Source organism: Megalobrama amblycephala, linkage group LG11 (genome assembly GCF_018812025.1).
Source record: "Megalobrama amblycephala isolate DHTTF-2021 linkage group LG11, ASM1881202v1, whole genome shotgun sequence".
NCBI lineage: Eukaryota > Metazoa > Chordata > Actinopteri > Cypriniformes > Xenocyprididae > Megalobrama > Megalobrama amblycephala.
Genome location: NC_063054.1, coordinates 27,907,904 through 27,922,864, shown reverse-complemented (window position 1 = coordinate 27,922,864; position 14,961 = coordinate 27,907,904). Strand labels below are relative to the sequence as shown.

The window sequence follows — 14,961 nt, the reverse complement described above, 5'->3', positions numbered from 1 at the left end:
TATGAAAGTCTGCGGGTGGAGTCACTTGGGTTGTATACATCACCGCTTCCCCTTTCTCTGGAACTCCATTGCTCTTTGTTAGAATGCTTTACTTTTGTTCTGCATTGAAAAGCTGATTGTAAATAAAAGAGAATCAAAAAAAAAAAGAGGGGGGGGTGGGTCACTGGATGGTGACCTAGAAAGGGTATTTAATAAATGTGTTACTCTCAACCAACCAAACTAAGCTCTTAGTAATAGTCAAAGATGTAACATTCATTGTCTCCACTAGGGGGTGACAGATTTTTAGAGGTGAGAGATGACTGAAGTTCTCTGCAGGAGATGCTCAGATGATCAGTACATTTATGAATACATTTATGAAAAGTATTTTTCTTTATTTAGTCTGTTTAAATTAAATAAATACATATATAAGTATATATTGGTGTCCACAAGTGAAAATGCTTCTATTTTAATTTAATATATAGTATAGATTTATTTATTTATAATAATTAGAAGTGTTATGTACACTAAAAGTTTACTAAAAAAAGGGTTTTTTTTGAAAGAAGCAAAAAAAAAAAAAAAAAAACAGGAATATTTTGAAATATTATTACAATTTAAAATAAATGTTTTCTATTTTAATATGCTTTAAAATGTCTTTTTTTTTTCTGTGATGGATTTTCAGCATTATTACTCCAGTCTTCAGTGATCCTTCAGAAATCATTCTAATATGATACTTTGCTGCTCAAGAAACATTTCTTATTATTATAAATGTTGAAAATGGTTAATATTTTTGTGGAAATGTTTATATTACACTTTATATTATACTTTACTATATGACAAAATGTTTTCAGGATTCTAATAAATGGAACGTTTAAAAGAACAGCATTTATTAGAAATATTTTGTTACCTTATAAATGCCTTTACTGTCATTTTCAGTTTAGGGGAAATATTACAACATTATTCCATAAAAAAGTAAATTGCATTACTTAGTTACTTTTTATGGAAAGTAATGTGTTACATTACTTTTGCATTACTTTTTCTCGCCTGGACTACGCTTGCTTGTTTGTTTGTTTGTTTGTTTGTTTGTTTAAAAAAAGTTCTATTTTTGGCAAATATACAGGCCCTTTTACACCAAAAATGAAATAAATAAGCCTCAGGCTGAAAGAAATGCAAATTCAAGCCTGTAGAGGGCGCAGCTCAAACAAACCTTTAGCTGTGCTGCCATTCTGGATTGCACAAGAATAGGATTCAGGAGAAGAAAGTTCACCACTCTTTCTTCAGCAATTAAAAAAATTGTTTTAATTGAAACAAAATGTGATGTTTATCTAAAGCCATTTTTTGCTTATTAGTATGTTTGAATCGGATCATCAAAGGTCAGCAGCAAAGACATTGGTTAATAAAGTGAGATTAAAAACAAAAAGTATATTTGTATTCTTTAAAATATTTAATTATTGCAGGTTTGCATAATATTCTGTTTGAATTTTACTGTTTTTATCCATTTTGAGGAGTACTGAATCTGTTTTTGTGCAAGTGAGATGAGTAAATACTCAAATTTAGTCTAGAACTACAATAAATATCATGTTCACACAGCGCACACAACACCTCTCCACTTACTTCCCATTTCTCTCAACATGGGGACAGGAGAGCTGTCAGTCAATAAATGGAAAAACAAAGTAATGCATTACTTATTTGAAATAGTAACTCAGATATTTTGTTGTAAATCTAAAAGTAATGCAATACTTTATTAGTTACTTGAAAAAAAGTAATCTGATTACATAACTTGCATTACTTGTAATCCGTTACCCCCAACACTGGTTATTTTTAAACAATTTAATGCATTCTTGCAGAATAAAATTATTAATTTCTTATAAATACTGACCTCAAACCTTCTCATGTCCACAGTGAGAGATAGAGAGGGAGAAGGGAGTGCTGTGATCCAAGCTGGCAGAGTGGCAACATTAATGCATGTTCTGAACATGATGGTGCCTGCAATCTGCAAATCTCCTGCCTGTCTGGTATCTGACATGATGGAGACATGAAACACAAGCTGTTGAATAATCATCCTCTACCACCCCCAATCTAGCCAATTATTTTAAGTTATTTGCATACTAAACAAAAGAAGCCTTTGAACATTAAAGAATTCAAAGTGTGAAATTTGATTTAGATATCAGGCCATTGCTGCTCAAACAAAAGAACAAAAGATCAAGAGAGATCCGAAGGAACTTGAGATCCTGTCCATAAACACTTCATTCTTGAATGCAGTTTAATTCACCCATAAACTATGACCCTAGGCAGTGACCCATAATACCTTAATTCCCCTGTAAGCCATTTTATGTGAGCAGTGGTGCATTTCCAGACCACCTTCTGTGTTTTTACCTGTGTTTTACAGGAGGAAGTCATCATGAACATCTGGAAAAAGTGTTGTGAGACTATACGATTAATTCTTAAATGAGGCATTTCATTCCTTTTTATGTCTGAAAAACAAATAAACTAAAATGTTTCAAAAGCTGACATTTAGACTGTGTAGTCAGAGGAACCAGAGGAGATGCTTCATATTTGAAAGAATTTCATTTTCTCTGAGGTTAACCACTCATAAAGTAAATGAATCAGATTTAATAAAGTCCAGGCCTATATGCAACCTTTACAATCAGATTTCTTTCTTTTTTCTTTTTTTTTTCATTTTACCGCAACTGAAACAAATAGGCTGATGTTTGTGTTGGGCCTAAAATTACCTTAAAAATTTCCGTTCGGTTTCATGATTTCAGACATTTAAAACTCTGTACCAAAGCTGCCAATAATTTCCAGACAGTTGTAGATGGACTGTCTCCATGGCAACAAGTCTGAGAAGAGAGCATCTGGCATGTCAACAGGTCCGAGTGGGAAAAAAGGGGGGTATGGAGGGGATGGTTGATAGCAAGTAGTGCAAACATTATTTAGAGTCCCAGAATATGCTTGTTTGAATATTTGAGATTTTTTATTCCCTCACATAGTCTCTGTTTTACATACACACCTGAGTAAAGAACAAAAGAAAAGCCGCATTTAGTATGCACTAAGATCACCCGTTTTAATTACAAATCTCCAAGGGAATAAAAATCCATTTCCTGCCCTTTAATCTTGTCCTATCAGTCTTTCTCCTTCCCTTTATCTCTCTCTCTCTCAATGTCCAGTCTCATTACATCACTGGTGTCATTTCTCTGATTAAGTGATCTCAACCTAAACTCTGCAGAGAAAGAGAAATGTTGAAAAAATAACCACTCTAACCAGAAGAAATAATCAGGCTGACAAAGAACTGACGAAAGCTTTTCAAGTGGGTCAGAGAAATGTGGTCTGCTTGATATGAAAATTGCAGACAATAAAACAATGTAATTATTTACTGAAAGGCACTGCGATTGAATTTAAAGATGCCGTTTTATCAGTCAAGTGGAATCAATATCTATGTGGGTGAAGTCATCAGAAAGCACGGGATGATGTCAGACAAATTCACATCTCTACCTTAGTGAGTCATGCTTTGTGCGCTTACATGAAGCTGAAATGTATAGGCAAAAGCATGCAGGTGATTTAAATAAAAAAGAGGAGGTGTTTTTCATCCCAAACAACTTGCAATGTGTCCAAGTGCTGACTGTGGTTCCAGCAACTGTCTAATTTCTGTCACACCTCTTTGGGATTTAATAAGGGCTCTTTATCATTATGCTTCCACTATTCCCTTCCCCTAAGATCAATACACAGACAGGACCTGGGGGACGGGCCCCAGGCACATGTGGTGATTACGATGCAGTCTCTGGGGCCTTTCTAAGTGGCTTGGCATGTTTAGAAGATATTCAGTGGGGTCAACAAGTTTGAGACCACTAGTGAAAGTGCTTCTATTTTCAAAAAAATCATTACAAATAATCAGCCTAATACTTTTGGACCATACCGAATAAACTTGAGGCGTGGTACACATCCCGGATAGACTGTAAAAGCAGCCGTAAAGCCTAAATTATATCTTATTGTGATGCTGTCTCTCTCTTTCTTTCCAGTCAGTGTTTATGACTGGACTGGACAGTGTTTATGATGATGACAGCATTCAGTCATCATCTTGTTATCAAAATTCATTGTCTATTTTGTTGCAGTACAGTACAGAGACACTCCCTAACATTTCTTTCTGTCTTCTTCTCTTGTTGTGCTCATGCATCCCTTGCGAACTGACATCTGGGTGACATCATAGGAGGTGATGGAGTTCTATAGCAATAGAAGAAGGGGCAGTGGAAGGGTTGCCAAGTCTGTGATTTTCCCGCAGAATTGGGTACTTTTAACTGATTTTTTAACTGATATTTTACCATGGGTTAAAGGTTTGACATAAATTGTATTTGACTGAAATGGTTGTATTGAAATATTTTATCCATTTTACATTCTACCAATGAAAAATTATAAATAGACTGTGTACTATTTAGTGATTTTCAAGTTGAAATTGTGTATAACGCAAAACAGTGACTGTAAAATATGTATTTTAGGTATGGGAGTGGTGTATTTTTAGGTTTTATATTAATTATAGTGCAATTGGGCTAGTTTTGGGAATTTTTTGATTGACCATTGGGCTAGTTTTGTTATGCAGACCTGGCAACCCTGGGCGGTGGTTCACAAATTTGATGCAGTTTATGCATTAAGAAAATAGTACAATAGAGCATGTCTGATCTAAATAAAGTTCAAAATATTTTATTATATATATATAAAATATGTTGTTATATTTTTGTACTTATAATAATAATATAGCCTAATATAATATAATATAATATAACAATACAATATAATATACAGTATAATATTATAATATAATATAATACAATTTAATATAAAATATAGTATAATATAATACAATTTAATATAATATATTATAATATTATTTCATGAAAAATAAAACATTTGTTTTGTTATTGTTTTGGTTGTATTATTAATAATAATAGTTCTAAATGTTATTGTACATTTTTAGTGTATCATTTTTTTTTTATATTAAAGTAATATTGTAAACTCTAATGTTTGTCTTCTGTCTCTTGTCATCTACAGTACATATTAGAAAACACTCATCTTCTATTTTGCATGGACACCTGCAGTAAGGCACAAAGAGTTAACACCGCCCGTCCTTCTCTGTGATGGAGAAATGCTGGCCCACTGTGCTCTGCCACTCACCTCGACCAATAGCAGCACTGGAAGATGATGTCATGCGATAGGAGGGGTGCTGCTGCTGATGCTGCTGAGCTCTTGTATCCGAGGAGCAGCAGGCACAGAGCAAAAGAGAGGGAGGTGGAAGAAGAGGATACCAGGCAAAAAGACAAAAAGAGAGAGAGGGGGGGAGATAAGGACAACACCTCATCAAGGAGAAAAGGTAAGTGTGTGCATGCACAAAATCAAACGAGAGGCTGTGCTCTGATGTTTTTCTGATTTCAACATTGATTACTAAAAAGAAAAGGCTACCTTTGAATCACAAATTAAATGTGCCGCATCAGACGTCTAGTGGGAACTCAGTGTTCTTACAACATGCCATCAATAATGTATGCCAAGCAACTTTTATATGCATGGAAATGAATGTATTGGCAAATGTATCTGTATTTGTGTGTATAGATTATGCACCAATGTGTTAAAGATAAGACAATTCAAAAGTGCACTAGATTATGTCATTCAAAGGCAAGAGTCAGTAAACAACCTTTCACACACATACACACTGACTGCCGCATTTAGGGTTGGATTTGGATTCATTTTGTTACTTATTATTGAGTTTTGTATTAATATAGTCATTTGTGAAATGATTTTTCCTCCGTTTAACCCGACATTATACATATATGCCATTTGGGGCAACAGATACAATTATGTAAAGGAGTCATGTAATGGTGTTGTGAGAATATAGTATAATATTGAATATATATAGTATAATATTAAAAGTATAAACAGGTATCTGCTTCTGTAACAACTAACAAGCTGTAAATAAACAACTATACATGCAGTAAGGGGATATTAATCCAAATGCTATGAAAAGGGCAGGGCAATGCTTCTCTCTCAGTGGTGTCTCTCCATAGGGGTCCATGTCAGTTTTGATCATGATTATAGATTGAGACAGGCATACACTACCATTTCTTTAGGTTTTAGTGCTCCCCAAGTTGAACAAAGCATCACTGTGTCCGTCCTCTTATACCTGCTATGAATGTCATTTGGACTGTCATCAGTTTGGGCATTTAAGATCATATCTGGTATTTTAGTTTTAGGATTTATGTAATGTTTAATGTTTGTATTGCTTAAATTGTCTTGTATACTGATAAGTGGCAGCTTTCAGGCAGGGTAACAATACAGAGATTGTGCGTGACACTCCCTGCTGCCCCTCATCTGAATTCATGCTCCTCTCTCACCGAGTGTCCCGCCACATCACAACACAACAAGCGCCTTTTAGACACGTCTCAAACACAATGGATCTGCATTTCTCATATTCTTTCTGAAAGTACAAGATATTAGTGTATTCATTTAAAAGGGATTTATTGGAATGATTTGTTAATAATTCTGATTTTTCAGAACATTTACTTAAGGCCAGAGTGATTTGTCCTTGTGGCCTGTAAACTAAAAACGCACACTCTTTCCTTTCTCTCTCTCTCTCTCTCTCTCTCTCTCTAAACAGGACAGAGCGAAGGGTTGTAAGCGACACTGCATAAACATGACCTTGGCAGGTAAGCTACAATAGTCAGCCCTGATTCTCAAACTCAAAAGCCCCCATTGTCAAATTCAATATTTGAATTGAATTTGACAATTCACACACACAGACTGATTTTTCTTCTTGTAGGCCTACTTGAGCTGATGTTAACACAGGTGCTTGGTTTCACTCTTTTTTAGAAACTATGGAGAAACTAGGAGAAACTTATTATAATACATTAAAATTATATCATTATTAACTAAATCAGAGTATTTTTTTTTAAATTGCCAATACAAACTTAGATTCGTTGATCATTAAAATGTAAATTTAGCTTGCTAAGATTGTACACTGCAAAAAACCGAGAGCTCAGTGAGTAAAGTTTTTGTTTTTTTCTTCAGAGTAACAAATGTCATTCATATTTTTATTTTTGAAATTCATGTTCTATATTATGTCTAAATTATGTAAAAATGTTAAATGATATATTTAAAATAAGCATCATTTATTTAAAATAAACCTGTCTCCAAACAGGTTTCCCGAACACTCCCCTGGTCGAGAGACAAACACCAAGTTCCCGCCCAAAATCACTTCATTAGTTGCTTTTATCAAAGACCCGGTTTTTCTACCACAAATAGACTTTAGAAACGAGATTTTATTGTTCTGTTCATATTTAAACTTATGCATTTCACTTTTATCCAAAGCGACTTGCGTCGTGTTCAATGTAACGTACATACATTTTAGCAGTTCATGCAAAAACTCTCAAGTAGCCTAGTTTAGACATTTTATGTGCTAAATCGCTTGATTTATTTTGTTTTAAAATGTGTTGTTTTCTTCACCAGTCAAGCATGATTAAGATATTTAAAAGTATGCAGGCTTTTGTTCATATTTGCGAGGAATTGTATATTTACCTGACGTTTCTCCACACAGCATATCGAGACAAGGTGAAGGAGCTCCCTCTAGTGTCACTTCTGTGCTCCTGCATCAACTCAAACCCTGCAGAAAATCCCACATACAAGGCTGAGGGTAACTAACGAAAGATTATTCATCAGTATATATATTTTATAGACACATCTCTACCACTAAAATGCAGTGAACATAAATATAATAAAGACTTGATACATACATTATGCTCACAATAAGTACTCTGTGTGATCATTCTTAAAGATGCAGTGGATCTCAACTGGTGTGTGATCAAAGATATGGAGGTCATTGAGCTGAACAAGCGGGCCTCGGGCCAGGCGTTTGAGGTGATCCTGAAACCCCCCTCTTTTGACGGCGTGCCTGAGCTTAACACTTCCATGCCCCAGCGTAAGGACCCCTCACTGGAGGAGATCCAGAAGAAACTGGAAGCAGCTGAGGAGAGGCGGAAGGTTGGGATTTATTCACACATACCCAAACCATCACTCTCTTGGGTCTGATTTTGATACTGAAACTGTATTCTCTCCAGTTTCAGGAGGCTGAGATGTTAAAGCATCTTGCTGAGAAGAGGGAGCATGAGAGAGAGGTCATCCAGAAGGCCTTTGAGGAGAATAACAACTTCATTAAGAATGCTAAAGAAAAGCTGGAGCAGAAGATGGAAGCCATCAAAGAGAACCGTGAGGCTTTGCTTGCCGCCATGCTGGAGAGACTACAGGAAAAGGTACAAACACTGAAAAGGATGTAAAGTACTTGAGTACGTTATTACAGCACTTCGCTATATGTGAATTGCTGTTTACAACCCATTTTACTTTCATAATGAAACATTTTTCATAGTGAAACAGGATATTCAACCAGACTTTAGGGCATGACTTTAGAGATTTCTTCTGATGAACATTTATTTCATTACACTGTGTAGGTAAAAAGCTAAAACTAAGAACATTTTTTATTTCTAAACACTTCATTACAATCAAATGAGAAAACTTTTTTGTTTTACCATCATATGCGTAATTTAACTTGTCAATACAATCCCGTTTAAAAGTTTGGGCTTGATAAGATTTTTTTTTGTTTAAAGTATCTTATTCTCACCAAGGCTGCATTTATTTGATCAAAAATACAGTTAAAACTACGGAAGAGGATTAGGGCCAAGCAATAATAAAAAAATAAAACCATCTCAAGATTAAAGTTGCTAAATTTCGAGAAAAAACTCGATAAAATTCAAGAAAAAAGTCTAAATAAAATGTTAAGAATAAACTCATTAAATTACTAGAAAAAACTCGTTAAATTTCAAGAAAAAAGTTGAAATAAAATGTTGAGAATAAAGTCATTAAATCACGAGAAAAAGTCGTTAGATATGAGAACAAATTCGTTAAATTATGAGAAAAAAGTCGTTAGAATATGAGAACAAATTCGTTAAATTATGAGAAAAAAGTCATTAAATTATGAGAACAAATTCATAGTTTAACGAATTTGTTCTCGTAATTTAACGACTTTTTTCTCATAATCTAACGACTTTTTTCTCGTAATTTAATGACTTTATTCTCAACATTTTATCTCGACTTTTTTTCTCGAAATTTAACGACTTTTTTTCTCATAATTTAACGAATTTGTTCTCATAATCTAACAACTTTTTCTCTAAATTTAACGAGTTTATTCTCAACATTTTATTTCGACTTTTTTCTCGAAATTTAAAGTTTTTTCTTGAAATTTAACGAGTTTATTCTCAACATTTTATTTCAGCTTTTTTCTCGAAATTTAACGACTTTTTTTCTCATAATTTAACGAATTTGTTCTCATAATCTAACGACTTTTTTTCTAAATTTAAAGAGTTTATTCTCAACATTTTATTTCGACTTTTTTATCGAAATTTAACGAGTTTTTACTTGAAATTTAACGAGTTTATTCTCAACATTTTATTTCGCCTTTTTTCTCTAAATTTAACAACTTTTTCTCTTAATTTAACGAGTTTATTCTCAACATTTAATTTCGACTTTTTTCTCGAAATTTAACAAGTTTTTACTCGAAATTTAACGAGTTTATTCTCAACATTTTATCTCGACTTTTTTTCTCGAAATTTAACGACTTTTTCTCGAAATTTAACGATTTTATTCTCAACATTTTATTTCGACTTTTTTCTTTTTTCAGGAAAAACAGCATTTAATTGATATAGATTTCTTTTTAGTTAACATTATATATTTATATATGTATGTATATATATATATATATATATATATATATATATATATATATATATATATATATATATATATATATATATATATATATATATATGTGTGTGTGTGGTTTTTTTTGTTTTGTTTTGTTTGTCCCTTCCCAGTCTAACTTTAGAATCTGTATGAATATTGCATTAGGATGGGGTGGATATTTTCCCCACTTTATGTCGCTGTTTTTAGCTTCACTCAGGCACAGTAATGTATGCATGAACACAGATTGAGTAAGTTTTCTTTTGTGTGTCTATTTAGGACAAACACGCAGAGGAGGTGAGGAAGAACAAAGAGCTGAAAGAGGAGGCCTGCCGGTAGAGGAGCGCCTGCTGCGCAGGATTGCTGTGGCTAAAAAGAGTTACGGAGATGAAACTGGTGAAGAGAAACTAAAACAAATGGTAGCCAATACATCTCAAAAAGGGGACATATTGGACATCGATAATGACAATTTGCAACACACCAAGCTTTTGTGGGGATTAACAACATCAAAGCTACTTAATATTATTAAAAACAGAAAAAATATTGTCTAGATGGCAATGCAAGGTGCACTAAGGGTATGTTGCTTGGTGGAGGACAGGAGGTTGTTTCAGAGCAGAAGAATGAATATACCAAACTGATCTTTTGAAAAGGAGGACAAGAAGTGAAATCAATGAAGAGATGCTTTTTATAACCTCCATATCCAGTACAGACAAATGTGTTAACATAAACTACATCTTAAAGTCATCCTTCACTAATGAAATATCTCTTTAGTCACAAAAAGCATCTTTTTCCAAAACACGTGCCATCTACTGAAGCTTTGGCTCTTTTTTAATTATCGTTTGATATTGATATTTAATGATCAATAGGGTTTCATCATAGAACCTCAGGCATGCTTATACAATATGTATTATTAAGCATCAGCGATCAGATGGCTAGAGGTACAATATCTATCACATTTCCTGCTGTGTTGATACAAGGTGAAAATATGATCAAATTAATATTAGATTACAATATTCTTGATGCCTATAAGTCTGAAAGCTCATATTGTGGAGCACAATGACACTTTAAGCACAACTCAGAAGCACATTTAGCTTTTTCATTCATTATATTTGTATTTTGACACATAGTGGCATCTCAGAAAATGAAGAATGAAAGCACTCAGGTGTGAGAAAAAGATCCTGTTTGGATTTGGGAAACAGCTTGATAGTTTTAGGTATGAATGGTGCACTTTGCTTTGGCATGTCACTGAGCTTTACTGTAGTCTGTTCATTTTACTCGTTCTTTACAAAGACAAAGGAGTTTGATGTTGGTGCGCAGCGTCAATAAAGAGCCGTTGTATGTGCAATGATGAGAAGTGATGTAAATCGACCTGATTTTGTGAGAAAATGGAACGTCGTAAATGCTCCCTGTGTTTGTAATTTCCAGATGACTAAATTCTCTTAACAAAGTCAAATAAATGCTTCTCTTAACTAAAACGAAGGTTTGTTTTATGCATTTTAACATGTCTGATTCATACAGTTATTGCACTGAAACAAACTATTATAAAATGAAATTAAGAAAATCAACAAATGTTAGAATATTTTATTAACCGAGATTACAATAAATACAAAGCTCATGAAAAGATTGCAACAGAAGTTTTCTGTACCTATAGGCAGATGAATACAATAATAATATAGCAGTACACAATTAGAAGCACAGTATAGGCTTAACTCTGAGGCACAACAATGGGTAAAACACATGTACAGCCTAGACTAACTATTTTAGTCTCCAGTTTAAGGGCGTATTTTGTCGCGTTTTTGTCCTTCACTCGCCTCAGAACAATGATCTCATAGTAGATGGGTTTAGACTCCAGTCCCCAGTCTTCTTTACCATCTTTAGTTAAACAGCGTCTTTTTTCACATTTTGCCTCAGAGATTTGCACTGGGATTCGTGAATTGTCAAAGGAAGTTCTGAATTAAAAGAAGAAACATAAAAATCCACACAACAGTCTTTTGTAATCAGCAAATCACAATCTACCTTCAATTGAAATGATCAGATCAACGACTCACTCATATGTCCATGGTGACATAGATCTGCTTGGAGACGGGGAGGCAGTCATTGACATGTTCAGAGTTGAGTCCATGACGAACCACAGTTTGTCCTTTTCACCTCTAGCATCTAAATGTTTTGATTTTCCTTTTCTTTTAGGCTTTTTCTGAGAGGAATTACATTCCACACCTATTATAAGGGCAAGCAGAAAAAGCAGCAGCACAGCTCTGAAAACCTGAGGAGATAGAGACAAACAGTACTGAATGTCAGTTAAGCATCTCTATTTACATTAATGAAGTGGTGCAAATCCTAAGATCTTAACAAAAGATCTAAATCAACATTAACTCATTTTTTTCCCAACACAATGTCCTGCAGATCAAATTTCAAGTACAATATCAAGTAAATTATACTTCTCCAAAATGAAAAATAACCTTAAATTGATCTTGTCATGTGTAAATAAAAGAAAGAAAGAAAGAAAGCATATTTAAATGAATTGATGTTAACTCACTAATGAGAGCTGCATCTTCAGAATAAAAATGCAAGTTCCTTGATGACTCTTCAGACTGGTCCACACAAGACAGCAAGTGTCTGAGCCCTACATCTAATCTGTTTCTGTTTATATAGGCTAGTGAGAAAATCTGAAAATGAGAACTTCCTGATCTTGACGTAGATAAAGAGACAGATCAGAAGTAGACAGTCATCTTCAGACCACTGAACTCCCTGACAACCTGCAATGCATGTCTTTTCATAGTTGTTTTTGTTTTTTGCACATATAAACTCAAAGGTGGGCTATAAGAATCTCTGAGTGATAAACGAGTTAAAGGTGCCCTAGAATTAAAAATTTAATTTATCTTGGCATAGTTGAATAACAAGAGTTCAGTATATGGAAATGACATACAGTGAGTCTCAAACACCATTGTTTCCTCCTTCTTATATAAATCTCATTTGTTTAAAAGACCTCCGGAAAACAGGCGAATCTCAACATAACACCAACTGTGACGCAACAGTCGGGATCATTAATATGTACGCCCCCAATATTTGCATATGCCAGCCCATGTTCAAGCATTACACAAGGGTAGGCAGTATTAATGTCTGGATGTGCACAGCTGAATCATCAGACTAGGTAAGCAAGCAAGAAGAATAGCAAAAAATGGCAGATGGAGCAATAATAACTGACATGATCCATGATATCATGATATTTTTAGTGATATTTGTAAATTGTCTTTCTAAATGTTTCGTTAGCATGTTGCTAATGTACTGTTAAATGTGGTTAAAGTTACCATCGTTTCTTACTGTATTCACGGAGACAAGAGCCATCGCTATTTTCACTTTTAAACACTTGCAGTCTGTATAATTCATAAACACAACTTCATTCTTTATAAATCTCTCCAACAGTGTGTAATGTTAGCTTTAGCCTTGAAGCACAGCCCCAAACTCATTCAGAATCAAATGTAAACATCCAAATAAATACCATACTTACGCGATTAGACATGTTGCATGACGAACACTTTGTAAAGATCCATTTTGAGGGTTATATTAGCTGTGTGAACTGTGTTTATACACTGTTTAAGGCAAGCGTGAGCTCCGTGGGCGGGGAGCGCGAGCATTTAAAGGGGCCGCAGCCTAAATCGGCTCATATTTAATGATGCCCCAAAATAGGCAGTTAAAAAAATTAATAAAAAAAAAATCTATGGGGTATTTTGAGCTGAAACTTCACAGACACATTCAGGGGACACCTTAGACTTATATTACATCTTTTAAAAAGACGTTCTACGGCACCTTTAAATCAAAACGAAAAATTACTAATCTAGATTATATTTTCATGTAATTTGTAATCAGTAACAGACTACAATTTGCAAGTAATCTGCCCGGCACTGGCTGTTCTTGTTTCACTGTATGTTTAACGCAGACCCAACTCTGTGCTCTCCCACGTTCTCATGTCTCACCCACATACACATCAGCAGACTTCTGAATAACAAATTTGTACATCAGCAGTGAGATGCACTTTATATGGGTCAACAGCATTGACAGGATATGTTGATAATGTTCTGAAAGATAATATGATAATATGTGAGATAAAGTGACCCATATACATGTGAACTAATGCACTGCAAATGCTTGTTGATTGTGGCCATGCACATAAAAAACAAACTCTAGCAAAACCCAAGCTAAGTCTAAGCTAAGTGCATTCTTGACTGCCTATTGAGATCTTTATGTTTTGTTGCCTTCAATATTTGCCTTCAACTGTTAGCATTTCTGAACAATGTAGAGATCCCTTCCCAACACAGCTGGGAAAACTTTTCAAAAAAACAAATTATCATCTGAATCAATTTAGCAATGTCTTATATTTTGTTGCATAACATAACCTCTTGCTTATAAAACCTGACAAGAACTTTTCTGTGTTTTTAGGGTGAAACTGGTTTCACCAAGTATGACATGTTCCTGGATCAACATCTTTGTTGATCCTGGAATAACATTCCAATCAACCAATCAGATTTGAGGGACATGTTTACAGTATGAAAAGTTTAGGCTTACAAGGGTTAGGTGCTTCTACATCTGTGTTATTCACCTATCATTTTCCTGTGGTTTTAGGGATAAGTTATGGGTAGGGTTAGGTTTTGGGTAGAGATAGGATAGGGTTAGGACTAAATTTTAAGAAAGGAATGTTGATCCAGGAACATGTCTTACTTGGCAAAATCACATCGACCGAGTTTTAGAGCAGTTTCAGCTGTAACAAATTCAACTTAATACATCAATGCCTTACAATAATGTTCAATTTGTTAACTTTAGTTAAAGGGATAGTTCACCAAAAAATGAAAACTGTCATCATTTACTCAGCCTCAAGTTGTTCCAAACCTGTATGAATTTATTTATTCTGCTGAACACAAAAGAAGATATTTTGAAGAATGTCATATCTAAACAGTTAATGGACCCCATTGACTTTTTCTTTTTGTATTTTTATTTTTTTTTTCTTCCATACTATGGAAGTCAATAGGGTCCATCAACTGTTTGGTTACCCATATTCTTCCATATATCATCCTTTTCAGCAGAAGAAAGAAATTCATACAGGTTTGAAACAAATTTTTTAAAAGAAATTAATACTTTTATTCAGCAAGTACACATTAAATTGATGAAAAGTGACAGAAAAGACATTTAAAATGTTTTGATTTCAAATAAATGATTTCTGTTCAT

The 14,961-nt window shown here is 34.1% G+C and overlaps 2 protein-coding genes across 2 annotated transcripts; one reads left to right on the top strand and one right to left on the bottom strand.

Moving 5' to 3' along the window:
* The first annotated feature begins 5,070 nt into the window (after window positions 1–5,070).
* On the top strand, window positions 5,071–11,216 carry stmn4 (stathmin-like 4). Its single transcript, XM_048207158.1, has 6 exons — window positions 5,071–5,335; window positions 6,614–6,662; window positions 7,550–7,645; window positions 7,787–7,992; window positions 8,070–8,261; window positions 10,021–11,216. The coding sequence occupies exons 1-6, from the start codon at window positions 5,198–5,200 to the stop codon at window positions 10,078–10,080; spliced, it is 741 nt and encodes a 246-aa protein (XP_048063115.1). The 5' UTR covers window positions 5,071–5,197; the 3' UTR covers window positions 10,081–11,216.
* A 77-nt stretch (window positions 11,217–11,293) lies between these two features.
* Window positions 11,294–12,694, bottom strand: il17a/f3 (interleukin 17a/f3). Its single transcript, XM_048207162.1, has 3 exons — window positions 12,278–12,694; window positions 11,790–12,004; window positions 11,294–11,690 (listed from the first exon to the last, which is right to left on the bottom strand). The coding sequence occupies exons 1-3, from the start codon at window positions 12,290–12,292 to the stop codon at window positions 11,447–11,449; spliced, it is 474 nt and encodes a 157-aa protein (XP_048063119.1). The 5' UTR covers window positions 12,293–12,694; the 3' UTR covers window positions 11,294–11,446.
* Between the last annotated feature and the right edge of the window lie 2,267 nt (window positions 12,695–14,961).